General features: G+C 70.7%; 1 protein-coding gene across 1 annotated transcript in view; it reads right to left on the reverse strand.

Moving 5' to 3' along the window:
- The window catches only part of LOC140596773 (uncharacterized), a 69,211-nt gene extending 48,332 nt beyond the window's left edge, over positions 1–20,879 (reverse strand). Inside the window, exons 1-13 of the mRNA XM_072745262.1 lie at positions 20,714–20,879; positions 19,951–20,045; positions 19,665–19,730; positions 19,009–19,108; positions 18,586–18,738; positions 18,090–18,288; positions 4,793–4,841; positions 3,898–4,018; positions 3,135–3,229; positions 2,849–2,914; positions 2,200–2,299; positions 1,777–1,929; positions 1,243–1,479 (exon numbers count right to left, since the gene is read on the reverse strand). Of these exons, the coding sequence (XP_072601363.1) occupies positions 1,243–1,479; positions 1,777–1,929; positions 2,200–2,299; positions 2,849–2,914; positions 3,135–3,229; positions 3,898–4,018; positions 4,793–4,841; positions 18,090–18,288; positions 18,586–18,738; positions 19,009–19,108; positions 19,665–19,730; positions 19,951–20,045; positions 20,714–20,813 (1,534 nt within the window). The 5' untranslated portion in view covers positions 20,814–20,879. The remainder of the gene's footprint in view (positions 1–1,242; positions 1,480–1,776; positions 1,930–2,199; positions 2,300–2,848; positions 2,915–3,134; positions 3,230–3,897; positions 4,019–4,792; positions 4,842–18,089; positions 18,289–18,585; positions 18,739–19,008; positions 19,109–19,664; positions 19,731–19,950; positions 20,046–20,713) is intronic.
- Positions 20,880–24,839: the final 3,960 nt, after the last annotated feature.

Below are 24,839 nucleotides of genomic sequence, written 5' to 3' on the forward strand. Positions count from 1 at the left end.
CGGGGCCTGGGCGGCGCCCCCTCCTCCTCTCTGGGGGTGTCTCCGCACCCCGTGCACAGAGCTCCGGGAGACGCAGAAACGAGCCGGCCGTGCCCTCTCACACAACAACACTTTATTGAACTTGCAACAGCAAACAGGGGCTCAGAGCCGAGGGTGCGCGCCTTCCCCTGGGAGACCTTCCTGTCCTTAGAGGAAAGCGGGAATCCCACAGGGGTGCGGGTGCTGGAGTCCCCCGCCTGGGAGCCTGTGCGGACTCGACTCCGGGTGGGGGCGCGTGTCCTGAGGTCGGGGCGGTGAGAGGCGGTTCTGGGGGCGGCAGGGCTGACGTGGACCTGCGGCCCATGGGCTCCTGCGCTGGGTCCCCGCAGGGCAGCTGGACCCCGGCCTCGGGCCCCCTGGGGCCGGGTGACTGACTGCTGGAGCCCCAGCGCGTGGAGGAGCCTGCCTCCTGGTGTGGGTGTGGGTGTGGGTGGGGGTGGGGGTGGGGGTGTGGGTGGGGCCCACGGGCCTCTCCCCGCTGCCCTGCCCTGCCCTGGGGTGTCCCGGGATCCCCAGGGCTGCCCTAGGTCAGCGACCTGGGTCTGTGGGGCACGCCCAGGGCCCAGGAGGCCACATCCTGCTGTGAGAGGGCTCGCTCGGCCCGGGGCCAGAACGCAGGCCTGGCCAGGGCCCCGGGGCGCTGGATCCCATTAGCGCTGGGCCTGGGGCAGGCGCTCGAGTCGCCCCTGCCCCCACAGAGCCCGGGGCCAGGCCAGCCCAGGTCCCTCTGGGTCAGGGGCTGGTGTCCCGTGCGGGCGGTGCCGCCCTCCGGGAGGCACAGCGAGACGAGGCAGGGCACGGTGACGGCGGGCCGGAGCCTCCGGGCCCCCGCCCTCACCGCCACGCTCTGCCCCCGAGGCCCGCGAGCATCGAGCTGCCCCGTGGACGCGGGGGGCAGAGGGTCCCGGGCCTGTGCGGGGCCTCGGGGCAGCGGGCTCAGCGCCGCCCTGGCTCTGCCCTGGCTGTGCCCGTCACTGCCCAGCGAGGGGCACGAGCTGCAGTGGCCGCGGGGCAGGAAGGGTGTCCTGGGCCCGACAGCGTCATCCCTAGGGGGCTGGGGGGACCGCGTGATGGGAGTCCCGGGGGTGCTCCAGGGCCCGGTCCGTCGCGGGGCCTCTGGGGTGGCCCAGGCAGGTGCCAAATGGAAGGAGACCCCGTTTTCTGTCTTGAAGCCCGCCGTGTCCCGGGGCGGCCTGCCTGCACCGCCTTGTTGCCCCGGGAGGGTGGGGAGGGAGTTCCACCGCCGGGGCTGGGGGGCAAGTTGGACGATGGCCTGGCCGGGAGGGGGTCCGGGCGGCTCAGGCCGGGCGGCTGGGCCCGGGGAGGCCGGCTCCTCCACCCTGGGCGGTGGCTCAGAGGCCGGAGAAGGGAGGAGAGGCCCGGGCGCCGGGGACACTGGCTCCAGGCCCAGGGGCCTCGTGGGGAACTCCTCAGGTCCCGCTGGAAAGAGGCCGACGGGGTCAGCGTCTCCAGCAGGCTGTGTGTCCCCCGCTGGGGGCCCCGGGGGTCCTCACGGCTCCCGCGTGACCCCCCCCCCGGCCTGACCCTGTGCTCAGCCCCCCACACTGCTGCCCGGGCCCTGCAGTGGGTACCCGCCCGCCCAGCCCTGGCCTGGGGTCCCCGAGGCTGGAGCAGAAGAGGAGAGCCCCAGAGATGAGGACGGGGGCCCCGGGGGCTCTGTCCCCTGTGGGCGGCCCCAGCAGGCCGAGTCGGGAGGGGCCGGGGCCCTGAGCCCACCTGGCGGGGGCAGGTCGCACCGCATCCTGCGGAGCTGGGTCATGGAGGCCCGAAGGTGTCTCAGCACGGCCTCGTCCTCCAGGGCCCAGGGCTGGGCCAGAGAGTCCTGGAGGAACTCCCGGAGCCCTTCCAGGGGCAGCTTCAGGAGGCGCTCTGGGCGGTGGGCGAGAGTCAGACCCAGAGGGCCCCGCCCTGGGGCCCCCGGGGCCCCCAGGCCAGCGGCTGGGGTCCCGCTGTGCCCAGGAGCGCCGCGGGCAGTGCGCTGGCCGCGGTGGCCCCTGCCCGCTGCTCCACTCGGGGAGCCCCGCTGCACCCGCCTGCCCCGCCGTCCCCCCGCCCCAGGTCTGGGTGCTGCTCAGAGCCCAGGGTCACCGCCCCTGCCCCCCGCCCCCGGCACACCTGGGCTCCCGGGGGCTCACTTACTCCTGTGCACCTTGAGGATGGTATAGGCCATGGCCGTGAGCACCCTCTCCCCATCCAACACGTAGGCATCCCACAGCTTCAGGGTGAGCGAGAAGGGGGTCTAGGGGGACGGCGGGGTGGGAGGAGCGGCCTGAGCAGGGCCCCTGGGGGGCTCGGCTGGGGCTAGGCTAGGCCTGCCATCTGGCCCCCGGCTGCCTGCGACGAGGCCCCGCAGCGCCCCGCCCCCCGCCCCCCGCCCCCCGCCTCCCCGTGCGTGCCCTCCTCCCAGGGAGATCAGGGACTCCCGGCCGCTCCGGGTTCCGACCCCGGCCAGCACCTCCCGCACCCCTGGGGGCACAGACTCTGCCCGCACTTGACGACACCACGCCTCGAGAGGACCCCAGGCTGGCCGCCCGATGGGCCGAGGGCCCGTCCACACCCCGGGCTGACCCGGCCTCCCCCGGGGGAGCTGAGGCAGAGACGGGCCGCCCCCCGGGACCTCGTCCAGGGACCCTCTGGGCTTCTCCAGGACGGGCTGGGCTGCGAGCCTCAGCCTCAGCCTCAGGACCCCGGGGTCGGGCCTGGCTCGTCTGGAGGGTGGGGCTGAGCTGGGCCCTCCCCGGGGGCAGGGGGCAGGTCCGGGAGCGGGGGTCCCGGGGGCGGGCCTCACCCGGCCGAGGAAGCACTGGAGAAACCATTTGGGGCTGTAGATGCCGGTGGACATCTGCTCCTCGTCCTGGCGGGAGGGCAGGGGGTGCTCAGGCCCCACGCCGCGGCCCCTGGAGCCGGGTGGACGCGCTCCCCACGGCCCAGCCCAGCCCCGAGGGCGCCCCCGGGCCCCAGGGGGAGGAACGTGACCCCAACTCTGGGCAGCTCGGAGGGAGGGCCATGCCCCCCACCCCCTGCCCCGGGCTCCGGGGACGGAGCCTCAGGAGCTCCCACTCGCCCCCACTCGCCATGTGCTTCCTCAGGTCCGGGAGAGCTCTTTGGAGGACCCGCTCGTGATGTCTCTGGAACCTGAGGAGCTTCGGGAAGCCCGGGACGAAGAAGCCTGAGAAGGCCCCAGGCCCCCACGGTCAGGGCCTCCTCCTGCACCAGGCGGGGTGGGGGGTGTCGGGGCAGGGGCCTCCCCGCCACGCCCTGACCCCCGTGCGCCCACCGCCCTCGGAGCCCTGGCTGGATCCGCTCTTCCCAGAGGGCAGGGCCTGCCTCCCAGGCCGGGGGCGCGGGGCCCGGGGACCCTCGTCCTCACAGAGACCCCGCGGGGCGTGGGCTGGGGGCTGAGGACCGGGCCCGGCTGACCCAGCACCCTCTCTCCTGCGGGGGCCGCCGCGGGGACAGGCGGGTCCCCAGCCCCGAGGGGCAGCGGGTGCAGGCCACGGGGAGGGTGATGGGCGTGCACGGCCCTCTGCTGTGGGGCTTGGGAGTGAGGCTGGGGGCCCCCGGGAGGGGGAGACGCTGCCCCCTGGGCCCCGTGTGGCCGTGGGCTGGCAGGGGGGCCTGGGGGACAAGCCGGCAGCCCGGCGGGAGGCTGGGGGAGCAACGGGAGTGCGTGCCTGGCCTGCAGACGGTGGGGCGGGTGGCCGTGGCTCCGGGACCCCGAGGCCACCGGGGAGGCGGGGCCCTTGCCCGTGGGGGGGCGAGCTGGGGGGTCCCCGCCTGCCCCCCGGTGCAGCAGCCTGCAGGGAGGCCCTCCTGAGCTCCCCGGCGGGCCCCTACCGTGCATGGAGTGCCGGTCGCCCACCATCAGCTGGGCCAGCGCCCAGAAGGCGTCCTCCTCGGGCAGGAACATGAGGAGGACGGCCGCGATCTCGCTCATGCCCTGGCAGTAGCCCACCTCCTGCAAGAGCCAGAGCCCCACGGAGGGCGTGCGCCCCGAGGCCCCCTCTGAGCCCTCCCCGCGGGCGTCAGGCTCCCCCGGCTCCCTCCCAGCCCGGGCTCCCGGAGGGGGCTCCCAGAGGGCGGGGGAGCAGGTGAGGGCCACCCGGACCAGCTGGGGCGCGAGCACCCCGGGCCCCGCTACCGAGCCCTGCGGCCGCCGTGCCAGGACCCCCGTCCTCAGGCCAGCAGGAGGGGCCTCCGTGAGCTGTGCCAGGCTGTAGGGGACCCGCCAGGTCTGGAGACCCCCCAGAGGGCAGGTCGGCGGGGGGGTGGGGGGGCCTGACTGTGGCCCCTGGCAGGTCCCACGAGGGGAGCTGGGCCAGGACACCCCGCGGGGCCCGGGGAGCGTGTGAGCTGGGGTCCTCGGGGACCCTTCTGGAATGCGCCGTGGAAGGGGGCGGCCTCCTGGGCGCCTCGGCCTCGTTCCCTTCGGGGGAGTGGGAGCCTTCCCCGCCCGGGCTCTCGTCGGTAGTGCCGTCTGTCAGGGTCCAGACCCGAGCTCTAGGACGGCCGCGGTGCACGCGGGGGCCCCGGGCAGCCCCGGCCCTCGGGCACGCAGGCCCTGCCTCCCCTGGGAGGTCTGCACCCCGCCCCCTGCCCGTCCCGGAGGAGAGAGACCCTCCCCGGCATCTCGGGGGCCGTGGAGCCGGGGCCATCACTGTGAGTCCCGCTGGTCACCACCACTCAGGACAAGGCCGCCCGCGGGGCAGGAGGCGGGGGCAGGGACACTCACCGTGTCGTACAGCGAGTAGGCTGCCAGTACGCAGAACAGGGCTCGCTGCCTAGGAGGGGGGACAGTGGGGGGCTCTGCTCAGTCAGCCCCCGCCCAGCGAGGCCGCCGAGGTGCCGACACCCGCCCCGCAGGCCCCGCGGCCCGCAGGGCCCCTCCGCGGGGGCCGATCTCCGGGGTCAGGTCTGCGCACGGGGACAGGCGGCGACCTCACACGTGCAGCGTGCCGGGGGTTCAGTGCACCCTGGGGTGTCCGACGCCTCCGAGCGGCTCCCGCCGTGGGGTGTGCAGCTCCGGGCTCCCCCAGCGCCGCCAGCGCCCCGGGCCTCCAGCCCTGGAGCGGCCCCCCCCCCCCCGCACGCCCCCATGGGAGCCAGCGCTCCCCCTGCCCCGGTCCCCGCAGCCCCTGACGCCTCTCCTCCGCTGCCCTGGCCTGGCCCGGCCCCGTGTCCCGGGAACACCACCAGCCCCACGTGACCCCTGCCCCGAGCCCACGCAGCCGGGGCATCCGTGGCCCTGAGCGCACCCCCAGGTCTTCCCAGGTGTCCCTGGGCTGGACTCTGTGGGGGGCACCCCGGGCCCGCCCATCCCAGAGCATCTCGGGGCTCCAGGTCTGAGCCGCCGTGAGGAGAGCAGGGAACGTCGTGCAGGTGTGACCCCGATACAGGCTGCGAACCCCTGGGGTCACTATGTGAGCACGGGGGGGTACGGGGTGCGGCCCCCTCAGCGCTGCCAGGAGCCGCCCGATGCCCCCCCGCACGGCGGCCTGAGTCTGCACCCCGGCTCCGCGGCCCCCGGGCCCGGGCTGCTGGAGGCCGGCTCCCCGCGGGCCGGGGGTCACAGGTCAGCCTGACCCGGCCGCGCTCTGAGGGCCGCGGGGGCCCCGGGGGGCAGCAGGTTCCCTGCAGGGAGGAGCACCGAGTTCTCGTGGGGAGACGGTCCGAGCGGCCCGCCCGGGAAGCCCAGCCACCCATGCCTGGCGTATCCCCAGCCCCGCCCCTGGCGCCCCTGCAGGTCACCCCTGGGGTCCCGGGCTCCCACACACCCCGCCCGCTGCACACACAGGTAGCTGCACCCTATGCTCCACCCACCTGCAAGCCCCTGTCGGGGGGCTCCCTGCCTTCCCCACCTCCCCGCGGCCCCTGGGGACTCTGCGGGACACCCGGGCTTCTGACGGGAGCAGGCCGTCCAGAGAACCCCAAGGTGGCCGGGGAGGCTGAGCATGTCCCACAGGGGGCAGCTGCACCGCGTCCTCGTGGGGGTGGGGTGGGGTGGGGGTGGGGGCGGGACCGATAGTGTAGGGGTGGGGGTCTGGGGTTGTGGGGGATGGTGTGGGGGGTGATGCAGGGGGATGGCGTGGGGGCGGTGGGTGAGGGGATGGGGTGGGGGGCTGCGGACACAGGGCACCCCCTTCTCTAAGGTGCACACGGAGACGTCTACAGATAAAGGCGACCCCAGTCTGGGGTTTGCTGTGACCCCTGCCCCTGCCCCTGGGGCCCCGTGTGCTCCGCGCAGGGCCTGCCTGGACCGGGGCGGCGTCTGGGGGGGGGGGGGGGGGCGTCATGCCGTGTGTGCTCACCAAGTGCAAATTGTCTAAAACAAAATGCCCAGAATTCAGAAGTACATAAAGCACCGGAGGGTGGGTGTCACCCTGACCTGTCCGACCCTCGTCGGGTCCACGTGTCCCGGTCCAGCCGCGGCCATGCACCCTGGCCCCAGGTCCCCTTCGTGCCCCCCACGCCCCCACCCCGGCCCCCTGCTCTTCACGGGGCCGCCCCTCACCCCCTTGGGGTTCAGCTCAGACGGTGACCCCTGGAGGCCCCGTCCTGCGGCCTCCCCATCCCCGAGACCCTGGGGTTGGGGGCACGGGGGTCATCCCCAGCACCCTACCACGTGGCAGTGTGTTGTTTGCTGCCGTCGCTCCCCCCGGCCTCGGAGACCCCGTGTCCCCGGCACAGAAGCCCCCGGGCCTCTCCCAGGCCGGGCCCCCGACCCCCGAACCCCGCTGGCCCAGCAGCCTCACCCGACCCCGTAGCGGTCCCAGAACATGGTGTGACTGCGGAACGTGCGGTTGACGTCCAGGTCGATCTGCACGATGTCCCGGGAGGAGACCAGGGCCGCCTCCTTCATTGCCTGCGGGGAGACCCCGGGAGGAGGAGCCGGCGTCAGGGACACAGACCCCGACCTGTCAGCAGCTGCCGTCCTGGGCAGGGAGCCCCGGGGCCACCACAGGAGTGTGTCCTGCAGGAACCTCCACCCTTCCCCTGGGAGGCCGGGGACGGCGGGAGTGCCCACCGTGCCCGCGGGGCCTGCGTGAGGGCCTGTGCCCAGCTGTCGTGGGCGGGGAGGGGACTGAGGGTCAGCCCTGGACAGGGAGGGGACGTGGAGGATCAGCCCGGGTGGGGAGGGGACACGGGAGTTCAGCCCCGGGTGGGGAGGGGTCACGGAGGGTCAGCCCTGGGCAGGGAGGGGACCGAGGGTCCACGGGGAGTAGACGGGTCGGGTCCCACCTGGTATTTCCCGGCATTGCTGGCCTTAACCTGGTCGACGTTCAGCAATCGCAGCCACACCTGTCCCCGCACCTGGGGCGGGACCCCCTTGTACACCCGGCGTCGCAGCTGCGGGGAGGAAGGCAGTGCTGGTGAGAGGGGCCCAGGGCGGCCCCTTGGAGCCCAGGGAACACGAGGCATCTAGAAGGTTCCGGCGTCGGCTCCAGGGTGTCTGCAGAGAGGCTGGGTCTCCCTGGATCTGGGCCCCCCCCCCCCCGTCCCCCGCGAGGAGCAGGGACCCTGGCCCCGACCTGACGCTCCCCCACCGCCGTCCCGGGGCCTGGGGAGGGAGGCCCGGGCTCCCAGCAGACTCTCCCCAGGCAGGGGGCTCCCCCGAGGACGGGGCAGGAGGACACTGAGGGCGGCCCCCCAGCCCCGTCAGGACGGAGAGCCCTCGGGGGCACCCAGCGCCCCACCTTCTCGCTGGGGAGGTAGTGGTCCCATCGCTTGAGCATTTTTATCCATTTGTCCGCGCGCCGGGTCTCCTGGCGGAGTTTCTGGGAGAGGACAGGCGGGGGCCGCAGGTGAGGCTCCCGCCGCGGGAGGTGGGCGCTCGGGCCGCGTCCAGTGCCCCGCGGGACCCGGAGGAGCCAGGAAGGCACAGGGCCCCCCGCGGACCGCGGCTCCGGGTCTCGGGTGCGTTCCCGGCGGCCCGTGCAGCGCTGGGACGGGGGACTGGGGAGACGCCCGGGGATGTCCTGGGGGACGCGGTGCAGACAGCTGGCCCCAGCTCCCCCCCACGTCCTGCCCGGGGCCCAGGACGGGCTCTCACCTTGGCCTCGCGGGGGCTGGGGTCGGGCAGCTCCCTGTCCCTGGAAGGCAGGAGACGCAGAGCCCTGAGGCCCCGGCCCCACAGCCACACACACACACACACACACACACACACACACCCCGTCTGCACCCAGCGTCCTGGGGAGGGCAGGGCTCCCCCGGGGAGGGCAGGGGCTGCCAGCGGCCTGAGGGCGGGCGGGGGCGGCGTCTGGGGGGTCTGAGGAGGGTGTTTGCCGGTGGTGGGCTGGGCGGGGACCCCTCGGCGCCCCCAGGGGGTGACCTGCCCCCCTCCTCGATGGACCAGCCCGAGAGCTGTCAGCGTGGCCCGGGTGCCCCGTGACCGTCCCGCTGAGGTCCCCCCGCCTCCCCAGGGCCTGACTGCCCAGCGTCCAGCCGGCCTCCCCCTGCCCCCTGGCCGTCCCCCTGCTGTCCCCGGGCTCCCCTCTCTGCTGTCCCCTCTGCCACCCTGGCCCATTTCACCTCCCGTCCTGTCGGAGCCCCTGAGCACGACCACCCCTGAGCCATCCCAGCAGACACTGGGCCGTGAGCAGGGCCGAGGGGGCCCCACCTGGGGTCTCCAGCGTCCGTCAGGTTCTCGTGGGGCTGTTGACCCATCAGCCTCGTCCCCTGCGACCTAGGCCACTGGGCTGTCCCCTCCCTCCTTCCCGCCCAGGGCAGCCCCCTCCTCCTCTTGCCTCCTCCTGCCTGGTCGGGGCCTCCCTCTGCGGCCCCCCCCCCTCCCTGCGCTGGCCTGGTCCCCGGCATCCACCTGCAGCCCCGCAAAAGCCTTCGGGTGTGGGCGAGAGCACCCCTGCGGACTCGGCCCAGACCAGGCCGTCCCCCTACGGAGAGCACGCCCCGGCCCCAGAGCCCCTCACGGGCGGGATCCCCTGCTGAAGGGACTGGACACCCCACCCCACCACCACCCCCGGATGCAGCAGGCTGACACCTGGGCCTGCCCAAAGCAGGCGTGGGGGCCCCTCCTCTGAGTGTCCAGGGGCCTCCCCCGGGCCCAGCTCCCTTCCTGCCCACGTCCCGGGTCGGCCTCCGGGGTGTCTCAGCTGCAACCCAGCGCAGACATGGCCCTCAGAGGGCTCCAGGGGACCAGGTCCCGACCTGGGGGCGGGGGGGTCAGCCTCCAGAGAGGTGTTCCTGCAAAGGCCACCCGCCCTGGGATGGATGAGGGGTGTCCAGGGGACTCACTGCAGAAAGCCCTGGTGGTCGGCGACCTTGCACAGTGACAGGTCCTGCGGAGACCCTGCTTGGGGCGCCTGCAACAGAGGGGGCTCCGTGGTGGGGACCGATCAGAGCAGGGGAGTGGGGACAGAGACAGGAGGGAGCAGAAGGGCTCCTCCCTCCCCTGGATCCTGAGGGAGCGCCGACCCTCTGAGACTGGCCGGGCGCCAGAGTGGGCGCAGCCTGGCAGCCTCACCTGCTTCTGTCTATCAGTGACGATCCCCCCCTGGGCCTCACCCGGACCCGGCGACTGTGGTCCCCACCTGGGCCTCACTTGACCTGGTGACTCTGATCCCTACCTGGCCCTCACCCAGGCCTGGTGACTCTAGTCCCCAACTGGGCTTCACCCAGGTGACTCTGGTCTCCACCTGAGCCTCATGTGGATCTGCGACTGTGGTCCCCACCTTGGCCTCACCTGAACCTGGTGACTCTGGTCCCCACCTGGGCTCACCTGGACCTGGTAGCTGTGGTCTTCATCTGGACCTGGTGACTCTGGTCCCCACCCGGGCCTCACCTGTACCTGGTGCCTGGGCTCCTCCGCTACCAATGACGAGGATCCAGGATGGACCCTTAGTTGCTACTGACACCGGGACCATCCCCAGGGTCTCACTTGTTCCTGGTGACTGTGGTCCTTGCCTGGGCTGACCTGGCTCATCCTTGGCTCTGATCCCCTCTTGAGCCTCACCTGCTCTTGCAGGTACGGTCCCCCCTGTCGTGGGTGTGTAGTGTCTATGGTCCCTTCTGGGCCTCACCTGATGGTACTGGGCCACGATATTGGCCCTTTGCAAGGCCAGCAGGGTCTCCGGGTCCTCCTGCATCGTGCTGCAATCCAAACACATCCAAGGATGACGGCGCGTGAGAACCTTCCGAGGACACATGCGTCCGGGTGCTCCCCGTGGGCGGGCGCCCCTCTGTCTGACCGGAGCCGGAGACAACCCCGTAGCCCCGAGGGGCACAGGCATCACACACGGGCCCTCGCTGCCTGTCTGTCCGTCGCCCACCGACAGTCCACCTTCCCAGCCACTGTCCCAGGGCACGCCGTCACGCTGGGGTCACAGAGCGCTCCCACCCCGGTATCAGGAGCACACGGGCGGGGGACCCAGGGGCTCCGGGGAACTGCCCACCTGATGCTCGGGGGTGACGTCTCCCAGCCCGGGGCCGGCGCAGAGATGGTGGTGGGTGGGCCGGCCAGCGAGTGTCCCTGCGGGCTTGGGGGGGGGGGGGGGCGGGAATGGAAGGTTTCTCCGAGATTCCACAAGCACACGACCAAGGGGAGAAAGCGACGGACTGGACTTCATCAAAATTAAAACCTGATGCCAGCAAGAGTGCGACCGAACTCCCCACCCTGAGGGCAGCGATGTGTGAATAGCCTGAGGGGGGCCCTGGGGGAGCACGAGGGACTCCACGTTCTTTGGAGCCTGAAGAGCAAGCCTGCTCACGGGCCAGGGGGACCCAGCGGGCGCAGGGCGGGATGGGGGGGTGACAGTCACCCCTGTCGGGGTCCATGCGTCTAGGACAGGCTGGAAAGGTCATGGCTTGGGTGCCTGCACAGCAGAGGGCTTACAGGGGAGCGGGGGTCCCGGGGGAGCTGCCTGAGTTCCGACTGCAGCCTCCTTCCCTGGACGGGGGCAGCAGGGTGGCCGCTCTCACCCCGTGGGGCTGTGGAAGGGCTGTGGGAGCTGCTCACGGTCATCGCATGGGGGTCGGGGTGTTGTGGACCCCAGCGCGGGAGGCCTGTGCCCCCACGCGGATCCACAGGCCCCACTGTGGCCCCCGCGGGGATCAGGGATCAGCTGCCACTCACCTGTGACCTGTCGCTGTGTGGGCGCCTCCTCTTTATGCACTGGGGTACTGGGGAGTGTGGGAGGGTGGGGGTACTGGGGAGAGTGGGAGTAGCGGGGTACTGGGGAGAGTGGGAGGGTGGGGGTACTGGGGAGAGTGGGAGGGTGGGGGTACTGGGGAGAGTGGGAGGGTGGGGGTACTGGGGAGAGTGGGAGTAGCGGGGTACTGGGGAGAGTGGGAGGGTGGGGGTACTGAGGAGAGACGAGTCCTGGGCTACTGGGGAGAGCAGGAGAGTCGGGTCGCTGCGAGCCAGATCCGGAGCACCGGTGCCTCCGAAGGTCTGCGGACGCAGAGTGGGCACCAGGCAGCGGTGGAACCCGGGGGCACCACAGTTCCGCCCAGAGCGGGGTCCCGCATCATCACTGTGGGCAGGCGGGGTCCAATCAGCACTCAGCCCTCACCCTGGTGGCCGAGGGTCCCGGGGGAGGGTCCTGTCCCCACGCCGGGCGGGAAGGCGATGCAGGCAGCCTCCCGCATCCTCAGTTCCCATCCTCGGGCCCTGCAGGCCTCCCGCCCTTCAAGGCAGACTGGGGGTCACAGATGCCCCCCTCCGCCCCCCAGGGTTCACAGCGTGGGGTTGCAGTTAGGAGCATTTGAGGGGCTCCTGGGTGGTTCCGTCCGTCGGTTCCACGTCGACTCTTGAGTTTGGCTCAAGCCAGGATCTCCAGGTTGTGGCGTGGAGCCTCGGGTGGGGCTCGGTCTCCGGTGGGTGAGGAGTCCGCTCCAGGTTCCCCCTGTCCCTCCGCCCCTGCCCCCCGCACCGTCTCCCAAGTACATCTTCTAAACATTAACATGAAGACACGTGAGCATCTGGATCCCCTCTGCAGAGGCGCCTTCGTGTGCGTCACGACCGTGTAAATGCCTTTCACGGACCCACCGGGATTCCCACCGGAAACCCCTTTTCCTTGGTATCTATTGAGGTGCCGTCGACACCCAAGGGGACAGTAGTTTCAGGGCTACAGCTGGCGACTTGACAATTCTGTGCCTCGCTCAGCTCTCCCCGCGAGAAGCGGCGTCACCGTCTGTCCCCGTACCGAGTTGTCCCCACGGTCCTGACTCTATTGCCAGGCCGTACTTTCTAAATTTCCGGGATTCCTTTATTTAGAACCACACGCTTGTAGCTTTCCCTATTTGTTCATCCACGTTGCCCACCTGCCCCCCGCGGCCCCTCTGATCACTCAGCACGATCCATCCCGTTAACCAGAGAAAGGACATGGGGCGGCCCGGGGCGGAGGGGGGCGGCGGGGCTCAGCGCTTCAGCGCCTGCCTTCCCTTCGGCCCAGGGCGTGATCCTGGAGTCCCGGGATCGAGTCCCACATCGGGCTCCCTGCACGGAGCCTTCTTCTCCCTCTGCCCGTGTCTCTGCCTCTCTCTCTCTCTCTCTCTCGTCTCTCGGTGTCTCTCAAGGATATATAAATAAAATCTTTAAAAAAACAACAAAAACAAAGAGAAAGGAGACGATCCCCTCAAGAGTCGCAGAAAACGCATTTGACAGAACAAAGCATGAAAAGCACAGGGGGTTTTAGGAAAGGTCTGTCAACAGAGGAGAGGCCGCGAAGGAAGGCCCGCAGCTGACGTCATCCCCGAGGGTGACGACCTGAAATCGTCTCCCCCGAGAGCAGGAACAAGCCACGGAGGTGCCCTCTCAGCGCTGGGAGTCCCACGTAGTCAACAGACGGGAAACAGCCGTGTGGGGGTCGCGTCCACGCCCACAGGGGCCCGGCCTCCTCAGGACCCGCGGGGAGGCTTCCGGGTCAGGGTCAGGGTCAGGGTCAGGGTCAGGGTCAGGGTCAGGGTTAGGGTTAGGGTTGGCATATTGTGCTTAGCATAATACTCTTTCTAGGCTTTAATACTTCTTTAAATGTTTCATAGAATTCACTCATGAAGCCATCTGGTCGTGGACTTCTGCGTTTTGGGAATTTTTTTCCTATTACTCAACAGCTTCGCTGAGAATTGGTCTATTCAAATTTTCTATTTCTCTATGTGTCAGTTTTGGTAGGTTATATATTTTCTAGGAATTTAGCCACACACAAAAGTAAAATCAAAAACTAGAAATTTCATTCTTTGGCTTGTGTCTATCCAGTTTTTCCAACACCATTTGTAGATTTTTTTCCCCACTGGATATTCTTTCCAGCTTTATCAAGGATTAAACGACGACATAGTTGTGGGTTCATTTCTGGGAGGTCTGCTCTGTGCTCTCGGTCTGTGTGTCCGTTGTCGTGCCAGGACCGTACTGTCTTCATCACAACAGTTTTGTGACATAACTGGAAATCTAGCGATGTGAAGCTTCCTACTTTGCTTTTCTTTTGCAAGGCTGCTTCGCCTGTCTGGGGTCTTTTGAGGTTCCATGCAAAGTTGAAGATCATTTATCTTAGCTCTGTGAGAAATGCTGGGGGCATTTTGATAGGGTTCATAGGAATGTCTGGGCTGCTCTCGGTTGTGAAGACACTTCGTACCCTTTCAGTCCACGAGTGTGGAGCGTCTCTTCCCGTTTCTTTGTGTCATCGATTTCTTTCCATCATCGTCTTCAGAGTAAGTTTTTATAGCTGTTTCCTTAGGTTTTTTCTTAAGTATAATATTATTTTTTGTTTCATTTTAAATTTATTTTTATTAATGTCTTAGTTTCTCTTTTTCTTACCTTCTTACTGAGGTATAGGAATGCAACAGAATTCTGTGCATTAATTATGTATCCTGTGACTTTACTGAATTCATTTACCGGTTCTAACAATTTTTTGTTTGTTCATTTTTGTAGTTTTCTATATATAGTGTCATGGTGTCCATTTCTTGTAGGTTGTCCTATTGGCATATAGTTTCTGATGTGCCATCAAGCCCTCTTGTCTCCACCGTTTCTGTCTGTCAGAACCCTGCGTTCACCCTGCCTGTGTCCGAGTTTTGTTTTGTTTTGTTTTTTTTCTTTTTATCTCGGACGAGTGACTGAGTTTCAAACCTCCAAGTTTTAGGGGCTGCCCTGGGGGAGACCCGTGCTCCTCCCGCCCGGGAGGGTCTCCTCCCACTTCTGGCCTTTGCTGGCCCGGCCCAGGGACGCGGCCCCGTGACCGCACAGGGGTTTGCAGTTTGTGGCCACACAGGGCAGACAGCTGGCCCTAGTCCCGCGGCCCTCGGCCGGGGTCCCCGCTCCTGGGCCTGGGAACCGTTGGCGCCACCGTCCTTGGGACCCCGGGGACCCTGAGCCCACCCTGTCGCTCCAGGGGCCGCCCCCCACTTCGCCTCCCGAGCACCGTCGAGGCCGGCGTGTCCCCCCCTCTAGCAGACTTCTGGAAGTTCTGACTTTGTGCTCTGCTGCTTCTAATAGTGTGCGTAGACCCGTCAGCTGGCTCCCTGCCCCTGTGGGATCCGGGGCTGTGTCTCCCCCAGACCGACTGACTGATTTTCTTTTTAAGATTTTATTTTTCTGTCATCTCTACACCCACATGGGGCTTGAACTCTCCGCCCCAAGAACAAGAGTCGCGTGTTCTTACCAACCACCCCAACCACCCCGAGAGCGGCCAGGCTCCCTTTGATTGATTGACAGGGAGTAACTGAAGCCGACGTGCTGCCTGTGTCGTGTCAGGGCAGAAACTGAGCCCCGGCGTCGAGGTGCGGTGGAGTCATTGGGACCTTGGTCGATGTTAAAGAAAGCGGAGCCTCCCCGGGAGCCCCGGGAGCCCAGGGAGCGGGGCCCACACACGTGACAAGTTGGCCGTTTCCTTGACCAGGAGTCATTGGGCTGGCTGCCGATTTATTTGAGTTGCTATTCGACGGCGAAGGTCGTTCTAGGATGGGGACACAGCGAGAACGTTCCGGGTTCTTGCGGGTTCGGAGGTAGCTAAAGCTCCCCCGTCGTGGACTCGATGTCCCAGCTGGGTGCAGAGATAGGCGAGCCAGCAAAGAGATGAGAAACATGGCCCTGGGGTGCCTGGCCGGCCTGGTCGGGGGACCTTGATGTCAGGACTGTGAGCTGGAACTCCGTGTTGGGTGTAGAGAGGACATAAACGTAAAACCTTTAACAAATAATAAATGGATGAACTAAGACAGCGTGACGTGGAAGGGGAGTGCTCGCTTCAGGACAAACCTCAGAGCGGACCACGTCTAGCCTGCGACCTGTTCTTGATGGCCCCGCTCGCTCTCCCGGGCCCAGATGACGGGGTCCCCCACGAGGGACGGTCCCGCCCGAGTGGGAGTGGGCCTCCTTCCCCGTAAGGCCCGTGCCTCCCCTCGTTCTGCAGGACAGAAGAGCCGGGAAGGCACGAGCTCGGGGGGATCAGCATAAACCTCGGCGATGGTCCTTCCCGATCCCGGGAGCCAGAGCTCGGCCTCCTTTTGGGACCCGACGTCCTAAAGAAGCCCGTGTGGTCAGTGGCTCGGATGCAGGGCGGAGGCCGACGGAGAATCAGGAAGAGCAAAATGGGGCGGGGGGGGGAACCAGAAGCTGAAGGAGAGGGGGACAGCTGTCAGCATCGGGAGCCTTCGCGGGGACCCGGCGTCCTTTCCCAGGAGGGGCCCCCCTCTGTAGGGTGCTTCCCGCCGCCCCGCGCTCCCCGTGGGCACCCGCAGGCGCATCCCCGGGCCTCCAGCGCCTCCGCAGCCGTGGTCTGGAGCGTCCTCCGTGTGTCCTACCGGGGACCCCAGCGTCACGTCTGTAACCGTCCGGCTGCTGTCTGACAACAGTCGGGGGATTCCGACGTTTGTTGGGTTTGGGGTGTGTGCCTGTCTGTCGCCGTGCCGCGATCTGATCCTCGGGCCGCGTCGTCCTGACGCCGAAACGGTTGAAACACCATCATTTCCGGTGCTGGCGCTGGGCGGCTAGCTGGGTTCTCCCGGCCGACCCGGGCCCCCTCGTGCCGTCCCGTGCCGTCCCGTGCCGTCCCGTCCCGCCGGGGGGTCGGCTGAGCTGGAAGGTCCGGCTCGGCCACATTCCCGTGGGTGGCAGCGGGTCCCCGCCGAGCGCCGGCCGCTTCTCTTCTCCCCGATGCCTCTCCAGCGGGGAGCCAGACCTCGGGGCCGCCCTGGGGGGAGCTCCTGAGGGGCCGGCTGCCCGTGGGGGGAGCCCTGGGGCTGCCTGTGTGTGTGTGTGTGTGTGGGAGTCGGGGTGGGGACGGGGCCGGGGTCCCTCGGTCCCCTGCGCTGCCTGCCCCCAGGCCGAGCCCCGCGCTCACCCAGCCCCTACTCTCCAGGGCGTGCAGGGTGCCCTCCACACTCTGGTGCGAGGGATCCAGCAGCACCGGGTGTGCACGCTGAGCCCGCCCGGTGAGGGTGGCCCAGGTGTGAGAGCTGCAAGGGCCTGCTGTCCTGACGTCCGCTCCGGGGCCACGCTGACCGCCCCGCGGGCCCTCTGTGCCCCAGGCGCACAGGCCCGGGGCGGGGAGGGGAGGAAGCGCCCCGGAGCCCGGGCAGCCCAGGCCCCCTGGACAGAGGGGGCACAGACCTCCCAGGGCGCTTAGCACAGACCCTGGTGACCTGAGGCTCCCCGGCTGTCACTCTGTCCCAGGCCCGTCCTGGCCGCGGGCGCAGGCTGAGTCGCAGTAGAGTCTGCGGGGTCCTGACCCTGGCGTCTGGCCGCCCCGGGAAGGCACGTGGGGACGTCAGCCGTGTGTGCCTGGCGGCGCCCCCGCAGGGGCTGGTCGGGGCCTGGGCGGCGCCCCCTCCTCCTCTCTGGGGGTGTCTCCGCACCCCGTGCACAGAGCTCCGGGAGACGCAGAAACGAGCCGGCCGTGCCCTCTCACACAACAACACTTTATTGAACTTGCAACAGCAAACAGGGGCTCAGAGCCGAGGGTGCGCGCCTTCCCCTGGGAGACCTTCCTGTCCTTAGAGGAAAGCGGGAATCCCACAGGGGTGCGGGTGCTGGAGTCCCCCGCCTGGGAGCCTGTGCGGACTCGACTCCGGGTGGGGGCGCGTGTCCTGAGGTCGGGGCGGTGAGAGGCGGTTCTGGGGGCGGCAGGGCTGACGTGGACCTGCGGCCCATGGGCTCCTGCGCTGGGTCCCCGCAGGGCAGCTGGACCCCGGCCTCGGGCCCCCTGGGGCCGGGTGACTGACTGCTGGAGCCCCAGCGCGTGGAGGAGCCTGCCTCCTGGTGTGGGTGTGGGTGTGGGTGGGGGTGGGGGTGGGGGTGTGGGTGGGGCCCACGGGCCTCTCCCCGCTGCCCTGCCCTGCCCTGGGGTGTCCCGGGATCCCCAGGGCTGCCCTAGGTCAGCGACCTGGGTCTGTGGGGCACGCCCAGGGCCCAGGAGGCCACATCCTGCTGTGAGAGGGCTCGCTCGGCCCGGGGCCAGAACGCAGGCCTGGCCAGGGCCCCGGGGCGCTGGATCCCATTAGCGCTGGGCCTGGGGCAGGCGCTCGAGTCGCCCCTGCCCCCACAGAGCCCGGGGCCAGGCCAGCCCAGGTCCCTCTGGGTCAGGGGCTGGTGTCCCGTGCGGGCGGTGCCGCCCTCCGGGAGGCACAGCGAGACGAGGCAGGGCACGGTGACGGCGGGCCGGAGCCTCCGGGCCCCCGCCCTCACCGCCACGCTCTGCCCCCGAGGCCCGCGAGCATCGAGCTGCCCCGTGGACGCGGGGGGCAGAGGGTCCCGGGCCTGTGCGGGGCCTCGGGGCAGCGGGCTCAGCGCCGCCCTGGCTCTGCCCTGGCTGTGCCCGTCACTGCCCAGCGAGGGGCACGAGCTGCAGTGGCCGCGGGGCAGGAAGGGTGTCCTGGGCCCGACAGCGTCATCCCTAGGGGGCTGGGGGGACCGCGTGATGGGAGTCCCGGGGGTGCTCCAGGGCCCGGTCCGTCGCGGGGCCTCTGGGGTGGCCCAGGCAGGTGCCAAATGGAAGGAGACCCCGTTTTCTGTCTTGAAGCCCGCCGTGTCCCGGGGCGGCCTGCCTGCACCGCCTTGTTGCCCCGGGAGGGTGGGGAGGGAGTTCCACCGCCGGGGCTGGGGGGCAAGTTGGACGATGGCCTGGCCGGGAGGGGGTCCGGGCGGCTCAGGCCGGGCGGCTGGGCCCGGGGAGGCCGGCTCCTCCACCCTGGGCGGTGGCTCAGAGGCCGGAGAAGGGAGGAGAGGCCCGGGCGCCGGGGACACTGGCTCCAGGCCCAGGGGCCTCGTGGGGAACTCCTCAGGTCCCGCTGGAAAGAGGCCGACGGGGTCAGCGTCTCCAGCAGGCTGTGTGTCCCCCGCTGGGGGCCCCGGGGGTCCTCACGGCTCCCGCGTGACCCCCCCCCCGGCCTGACCCTGTGCTCAGCCCCCCACACTGCTGCCCGGGCCCTGCAGTGGGTACCCGCCCGCCCAGCCCTGGCCTGGGGTCCCCGAGGCTGGAGCAGAAGAGGAGAGCCCCAGAGATGAGGACGGGGGCCCCGGGGGCTCTGTCCCCTGTGGGCGGCCCCAGCAGGCCGAGTCGGGAGGGGCCGGGGCCCTGAGCCCACCTGGCGGGGGCAGGTCGCACCGCATCCTGCGGAGCTGGGTCATGGAGGCCCGAAGGTGTCTCAGCACGGCCTCGTCCTCCAGGGCCCAGGGCTGGGCCAGAGAGTCCTGGAGGAACTCCCGGAGCCCTTCCAGGGGCAGCTTCAGGAGGCGCTCTGGGCGGTGGGCGAGAGTCAGACCCAGAGGGCCCCGCCCTGGGGCCCCCGGGGCCCCCAGGCCAGCGGCTGGGGTCCCGCTGTGCCCAGGAGCGCCGCGGGCAGTGCGCTGGCCGCGGTGGCCCCTGCCCGCTGCTCCACTCGGGGAGCCCCGCTGCACCCGCCTGCCCCGCCGTCCCCCCGCCCCAGGTCTGGGTGCTGCTCAGAGCCCAGGGTCACCGCCCCTGCCCCCCGCCCCCGGCACACCTGGGCTCCCGGGGGCTCACTTACTCCTGTGCACCTTGAGGATGGTATAGGCCATGGCCGTGAGCACCCTCTCCCCATCCAACACGTAGGCATCCCACAGCTTCAGGGTGAGCGAGAAGGGGGTCTAGGGGGACGGCGGGGTGGGAGGAGCGGCCTGAGCAGGGCCCCTGGGGGGCTCGGCTGGGGCTAGGCTAGGCCTGCCATCTGGCCCCCGGCTGCCTGCGACGAGGCCCCGCAGCGCCCCGCCCCCCGCCCCCCGCCCCCCGCCCCCCGCCTCCCCGTGCGTGCCCTCCTCCCAGGGAGATCAGGGACTCCCGGCCGCTCCGGGTTCCGACCCCGGCCAGCACCTCCCGCACCCCTGGGGGCACAGACTCTGCCCGCACTTGACGACACCACGCCTCGAGAGGACCCCAGGCTGGCCGCCCGATGGGCCGAGGGCCCGTCCACACCCCGGGCTGACCCGGCCTCCCCCGGGGGAGCTGAGGCAGAGACGGGCCGCCCCCCGGGACCTCGTCCAGGGACCCTCTGGGCTTCTCCAGGACGGGCTGGGCTGCGAGCCTCAGCCTCAGCCTCAGGACCCCGGGGTCGGGCCTGGCTCGTCTGGAGGGTGGGGCTGAGCTGGGCCCTCCCCGGGGGCAGGGGGCAGGTCCGGGAGCGGGGGTCCCGGGGGCGGGCCTCACCCGGCCGAGGAAGCACTGGAGAAACCATTTGGGGCTGTAGATGCCGGTGGACATCTGCTCCTCGTCCTGGCGGGAGGGCAGGGGGTGCTCAGGCCCCACGCCGCGGCCCCTGGAGCCGGGTGGACGCGCTCCCCACGGCCCAGCCCAGCCCCGAGGGCGCCCCCGGGCCCCAGGGGGAGGAACGTGACCCCAACTCTGGGCAGCTCGGAGGGAGGGCCATGCCCCCCACCCCCTGCCCCGGGCTCCGGGGACGGAGCCTCAGGAGCTCCCACTCGCCCCCACTCGCCATGTGCTTCCTCAGGTCCGGGAGAGCTCTTTGGAGGACCCGCTCGTGATGTCTCTGGAACCTGAGGAGCTTCGGGAAGCCCGGGACGAAGAAGCCTGAGAAGGCCCCAGGCCCCCACGGTCAGGGCCTCCTCCTGCACCAGGCGGGGTGGGGGGTGTCGGGGCAGGGGCCTCCCCGCCACGCCCTGACCCCCGTGCGCCCACCGCCCTCGGAGCCCTGGCTGGATCCGCTCTTCCCAGAGGGCAGGGCCTGCCTCCCAGGCCGGGGGCGCGGGGCCCGGGGACCCTCGTCCTCACAGAGACCCCGCGGGGCGTGGGCTGGGGGCTGAGGACCGGGCCCGGCTGACCCAGCACCCTCTCTCCTGCGGGGGCCGCCGCGGGGACAGGCGGGTCCCCAGCCCCGAGGGGCAGCGGGTGCAGGCCACGGGGAGGGTGATGGGCGTGCACGGCCCTCTGCTGTGGGGCTTGGGAGTGAGGCTGGGGGCCCCCGGGAGGGGGAGACGCTGCCCCCTGGGCCCCGTGTGGCCGTGGGCTGGCAGGGGGGCCTGGGGGACAAGCCGGCAGCCCGGCGGGAGGCTGGGGGAGCAACGGGAGTGCGTGCCTGGCCTGCAGACGGTGGGGCGGGTGGCCGTGGCTCCGGGACCCCGAGGCCACCGGGGAGGCGGGGCCCTTGCCCGTGGGGGGGCGAGCTGGGGGGTCCCCGCCTGCCCCCCGGTGCAGCAGCCTGCAGGGAGGCCCTCCTGAGCTCCCCGGCGGGCCCCTACCGTGCATGGAGTGCCGGTCGCCCACCATCAGCTGGGCCAGCGCCCAGAAGGCGTCCTCCTCGGGCAGGAACATGAGGAGGACGGCCGCGATCTCGCTCATGCCCTGGCAGTAGCCCACCTCCTGCAAGAGCCAGAGCCCCACGGAGGGCGTGCGCCCCGAGGCCCCCTCTGAGCCCTCCCCGCGGGCGTCAGGCTCCCCCGGCTCCCTCCCAGCCCGGGCTCCCGGAGGGGGCTCCCAGAGGGCGGGGGAGCAGGTGAGGGCCACCCGGACCAGCTGGGGCGCGAGCACCCCGGGCCCCGCTACCGAGCCCTGCGGCCGCCGTGCCAGGACCCCCGTCCTCAGGCCAGCAGGAGGGGCCTCCGTGAGCTGTGCCAGGCTGTAGGGGACCCGCCAGGTCTGGAGACCCCCCAGAGGGCAGGTCGGCGGGGGGGTGGGGGGGCCTGACTGTGGCCCCTGGCAGGTCCCACGAGGGGAGCTGGGCCAGGACACCCCGCGGGGCCCGGGGAGCGTGTGAGCTGGGGTCCTCGGGGACCCTTCTGGAATGCGCCGTGGAAGGGGGCGGCCTCCTGGGCGCCTCGGCCTCGTTCCCTTCGGGGGAGTGGGAGCCTTCCCCGCCCGGGCTCTCGTCGGTAGTGCCGTCTGTCAGGGTCCAGACCCGAGCTCTAGGACGGCCGCGGTGCACGCGGGGGCCCCGGGCAGCCCCGGCCCTCGGGCACGCAGGCCCTGCCTCCCCTGGGAGGTCTGCACCCCGCCCCCTGCCCGTCCCGGAGGAGAGAGACCCTCCCCGGCATCTCGGGGGCCGTGGAGCCGGGGCCATCACTGTGAGTCCCGCTGGTCACCACCACTCAGGACAAGGCCGCCCGCGGGGCAGGAGGCGGGGGCAGGGACACTCACCGTGTCGTACAGCGAGTAGGCTGCCAGTACGCAGAACAGGGCTCGCTGCCTAGGAGGGGGGACAGTGGGGGGCTCTGCTCAGTCAGCCCCCGCCCAGCGAGGCCGCCGAGGTGCCGACACCCGCCCCGCAGGCCCCGCGGCCCGCAGGGCCCCTCCGCGGGGGCCGATCTCCGGGGTCAGGTCTGCGCACGGGGACAGGCGGCGACCTCACACGTGCAGCGTGCCGGGGGTTCAGTGCACCCTGGGGTGTCCGACGCCTCCGAGCGGCTCCCGCCGTGGGGTGTGCAGCTCCGGGCTCCCCCAGCGCCGCCAGCGCCCCGGGCCTCCAGCCCTGGAGCGGCCCCCCCCCCCCCCGCACGCCCCCATGGGAGCCAGCGCTCCCCCTGCCCCGGTCCCCGCAGCCCCTGACGCCTCTCCTCCGCTGCCCTGGCCTGGCCCGGCCCCGTGTCCCGGGAACACCACCAGCCCCACGTGACCCCTGCCCCGAGCCCACGCAGCCGGGGCATCCGTGGCCCTGAGCGCACCCCCAGGTCTTCCCAGGTGTCCCTGGGCTGGACTCTGTGGGGGGCACCCCGGGCCCGCCCATCCCAGAGCATCTCGGGGCTCCAGGTCTGAGCCGCCGTGAGGAGAGCAGGGAACGTCGTGCAGGTGTGACCCCGATACAGGCTGCGAACCCCTGGGGTCACTATGTGAGCACGGGGGGGTACGGGGTGCGGCCCCCTCAGCGCTGCCAGGAGCCGCCCGATGCCCCCCCGCACGGCGGCCTGAGTCTGCACCCCGGCTCCGCGGCCCCCGGGCCCGGGCTGCTGGAGGCCGGCTCCCCGCGGGCCGGGGGTCACAGGTCAGCCTGACCCGGCCGCGCTCTGAGGGCCGCGGGGGCCCCGGGGGGCAGCAGGTTCCCTGCAGGGAGGAGCACCGAGTTCTCGTGGGGAGACGGTCCGAGCGGCCCGCCCGGGAAGCCCAGCCACCCATGCCTGGCGTATCCCCAGCCCCGCCCCTGGCGCCCCTGCAGGTCACCCCTGGGGTCCCGGGCTCCCACACACCCCGCCCGCTGCACACACAGGTAGCTGCACCCTATGCTCCACCCACCTGCAAGCCCCTGTCGGGGGGCTCCCTGCCTTCCCCACCCCCCCGCGGCCCCTGGGGACTCTGCGGGACACCCGGGCTTCTGACGGGAGCAGGCCGTCCAGAGAACCCCAAGGTGGCCGGGGAGGCTGAGCATGTCCCACAGGGGGCAGCTGCACCGCGTCCTCGTGGGGGTGGGGTGGGGTGGGGGTGGGGGCGGGACCGATAGTGTAGGGGTGGGGGTCTGGGGTTGTGGGGGATGGTGTGGGGGGTGATGCAGGGGGATGGCGTGGGGGCGGTGGGTGAGGGGATGGGGTGGGGGGCTGCGGACACAGGGCACCCCCTTCTCTAAGGTGCACACGGAGACGTCTACAGATAAAGGCGACCCCAGTCTGGGGTTTGCTGTGACCCCTGCCCCTGCCCCTGGGGCCCCGTGTGCTCCGCGCAGGGCCTGCCTGGACCGGGGCGGCGTCTGGGGGGGGGGGGGGGGGGCGTCATGCCGTGTGTGCTCACCAAGTGCAAATTGTCTAAAACAAAATGCCCAGAATTCAGAAGTACATAAAGCACCGGAGGGTGGGTGTCACCCTGACCTGTCCGACCCTCGTCGGGTCCACGTGTCCCGGTCCAGCCGCGGCCATGCACCCTGGCCCCAGGTCCCCTTCGTGCCCCCCACGCCCCCACCCCGGCCCCCTGCTCTTCACGGGGCCGCCCCTCACCCCCTTGGGGTTCAGCTCAGACGGTGACCCCTGGAGGCCCCGTCCTGCGGCCTCCCCATCCCCGAGACCCTGGGGTTGGGGGCACGGGGGTCATCCCCAGCACCCTACCACGTGGCAGTGTGTTGTTTGCTGCCGTCGCTCCCCCCGGCCTCGGAGACCCCGTGTCCCCGGCACAGAAGCCCCCGGGCCTCTCCCAGGCCGGGCCCCCGACCCCCGAACCCCGCTGGCCCAGCAGCCTCACCCGACCCCGTAGCGGTCCCAGAACATGGTGTGACTGCGGAACGTGCGGTTGACGTCCAGGTCGATCTGCACGATGTCCCGGGAGGAGACCAGGGCCGCCTCCTTCATTGCCTGCGGGGAGACCCCGGGAGGAGGAGCCGGCGTCAGGGACACAGACCCCGACCTGTCAGCAGCTGCCGTCCTGGGCAGGGAGCCCCGGGGCCACCACAGGAGTGTGTCCTGCAGGAACCTCCACCCTTCCCCTGGGAGGCCGGGGACGGCGGGAGTGCCCACCGTGCCCGCGGGGCCTGCGTGAGGGCCTGTGCCCAGCTGTCGTGGGCGGGGAGGGGACTGAGGGTCAGCCCTGGACAGGGAGGGGACGTGGAGGATCAGCCCGGGTGGGGAGGGGACACGGGAGTTCAGCCCCGGGGGGGGAGGGGTCACGGAGGGTCAGCCCTGGGCAGGGAGGGGACCGAGGGTCCACGGGGAGTAGACGGGTCGGGTCCCACCTGGTATTTCCCGGCATTGCTGGCCTTAACCTGGTCGACGTTCAGCAATCGCAGCCACACCTGTCCCCGCACCTGGGGCGGGACCCCCTTGTACACCCGGCGTCGCAGCTGCGGGGAGGAAGGCAGTGCTGGTGAGAGGGGCCCAGGGCGGCCCCTTGGAGCCCAGGGAACACGAGGCATCTAGAAGGTTCCGGCGTCGGCTCCAGGGTGTCTGCAGAGAGGCTGGGTCTCCCTGGATCTGGGCCCCCGCCCCCCCCCCGTCCCCCGCGAGGAGCAGGGACCCTGGCCCCGACCTGACGCTCCCCCACCGCCGTCCCGGGGCCTGGGGAGGGAGGCCCGGGCTCCCAGCAGACTCTCCCCAGGCAGGGGGCTCCCCCGAGGACGGGGCAGGAGGACACTGAGGGCGGCCCCCCAGCCCCGTCGGGACGGAGAGCCCTCGGGGGCACCCAGCGCCCCACCTTCTCGCTGGGGAGGTAGTGGTCCCATCGCTTGAGCATTTTTATCCATTTGTCCGCGCGCCGGGTCTCCTGGCGGAGTTTCTGGGAGAGGACAGGCGGGGGCCGCAGGTGAGGCTCCCGCCGCGGGAGGTGGGCGCTCGGGCCGCGTCCAGTGCCCCGCGGGACCCGGAGGAGCCAGGAAGGCACAGGGCCCCCCGCGGACCGCGGCTCCGGGTCTCGGGTGCGTTCCCGGCGGCCCGTGCAGCGCTGGGACGGGGGACTGGG

The sequence above is a fragment of the Vulpes vulpes genome, unplaced genomic scaffold (genome assembly GCF_048418805.1).
Source record: "Vulpes vulpes isolate BD-2025 unplaced genomic scaffold, VulVul3 u000000714, whole genome shotgun sequence".
NCBI classification, from domain to species: Eukaryota; Metazoa; Chordata; class Mammalia; order Carnivora; family Canidae; genus Vulpes; species Vulpes vulpes.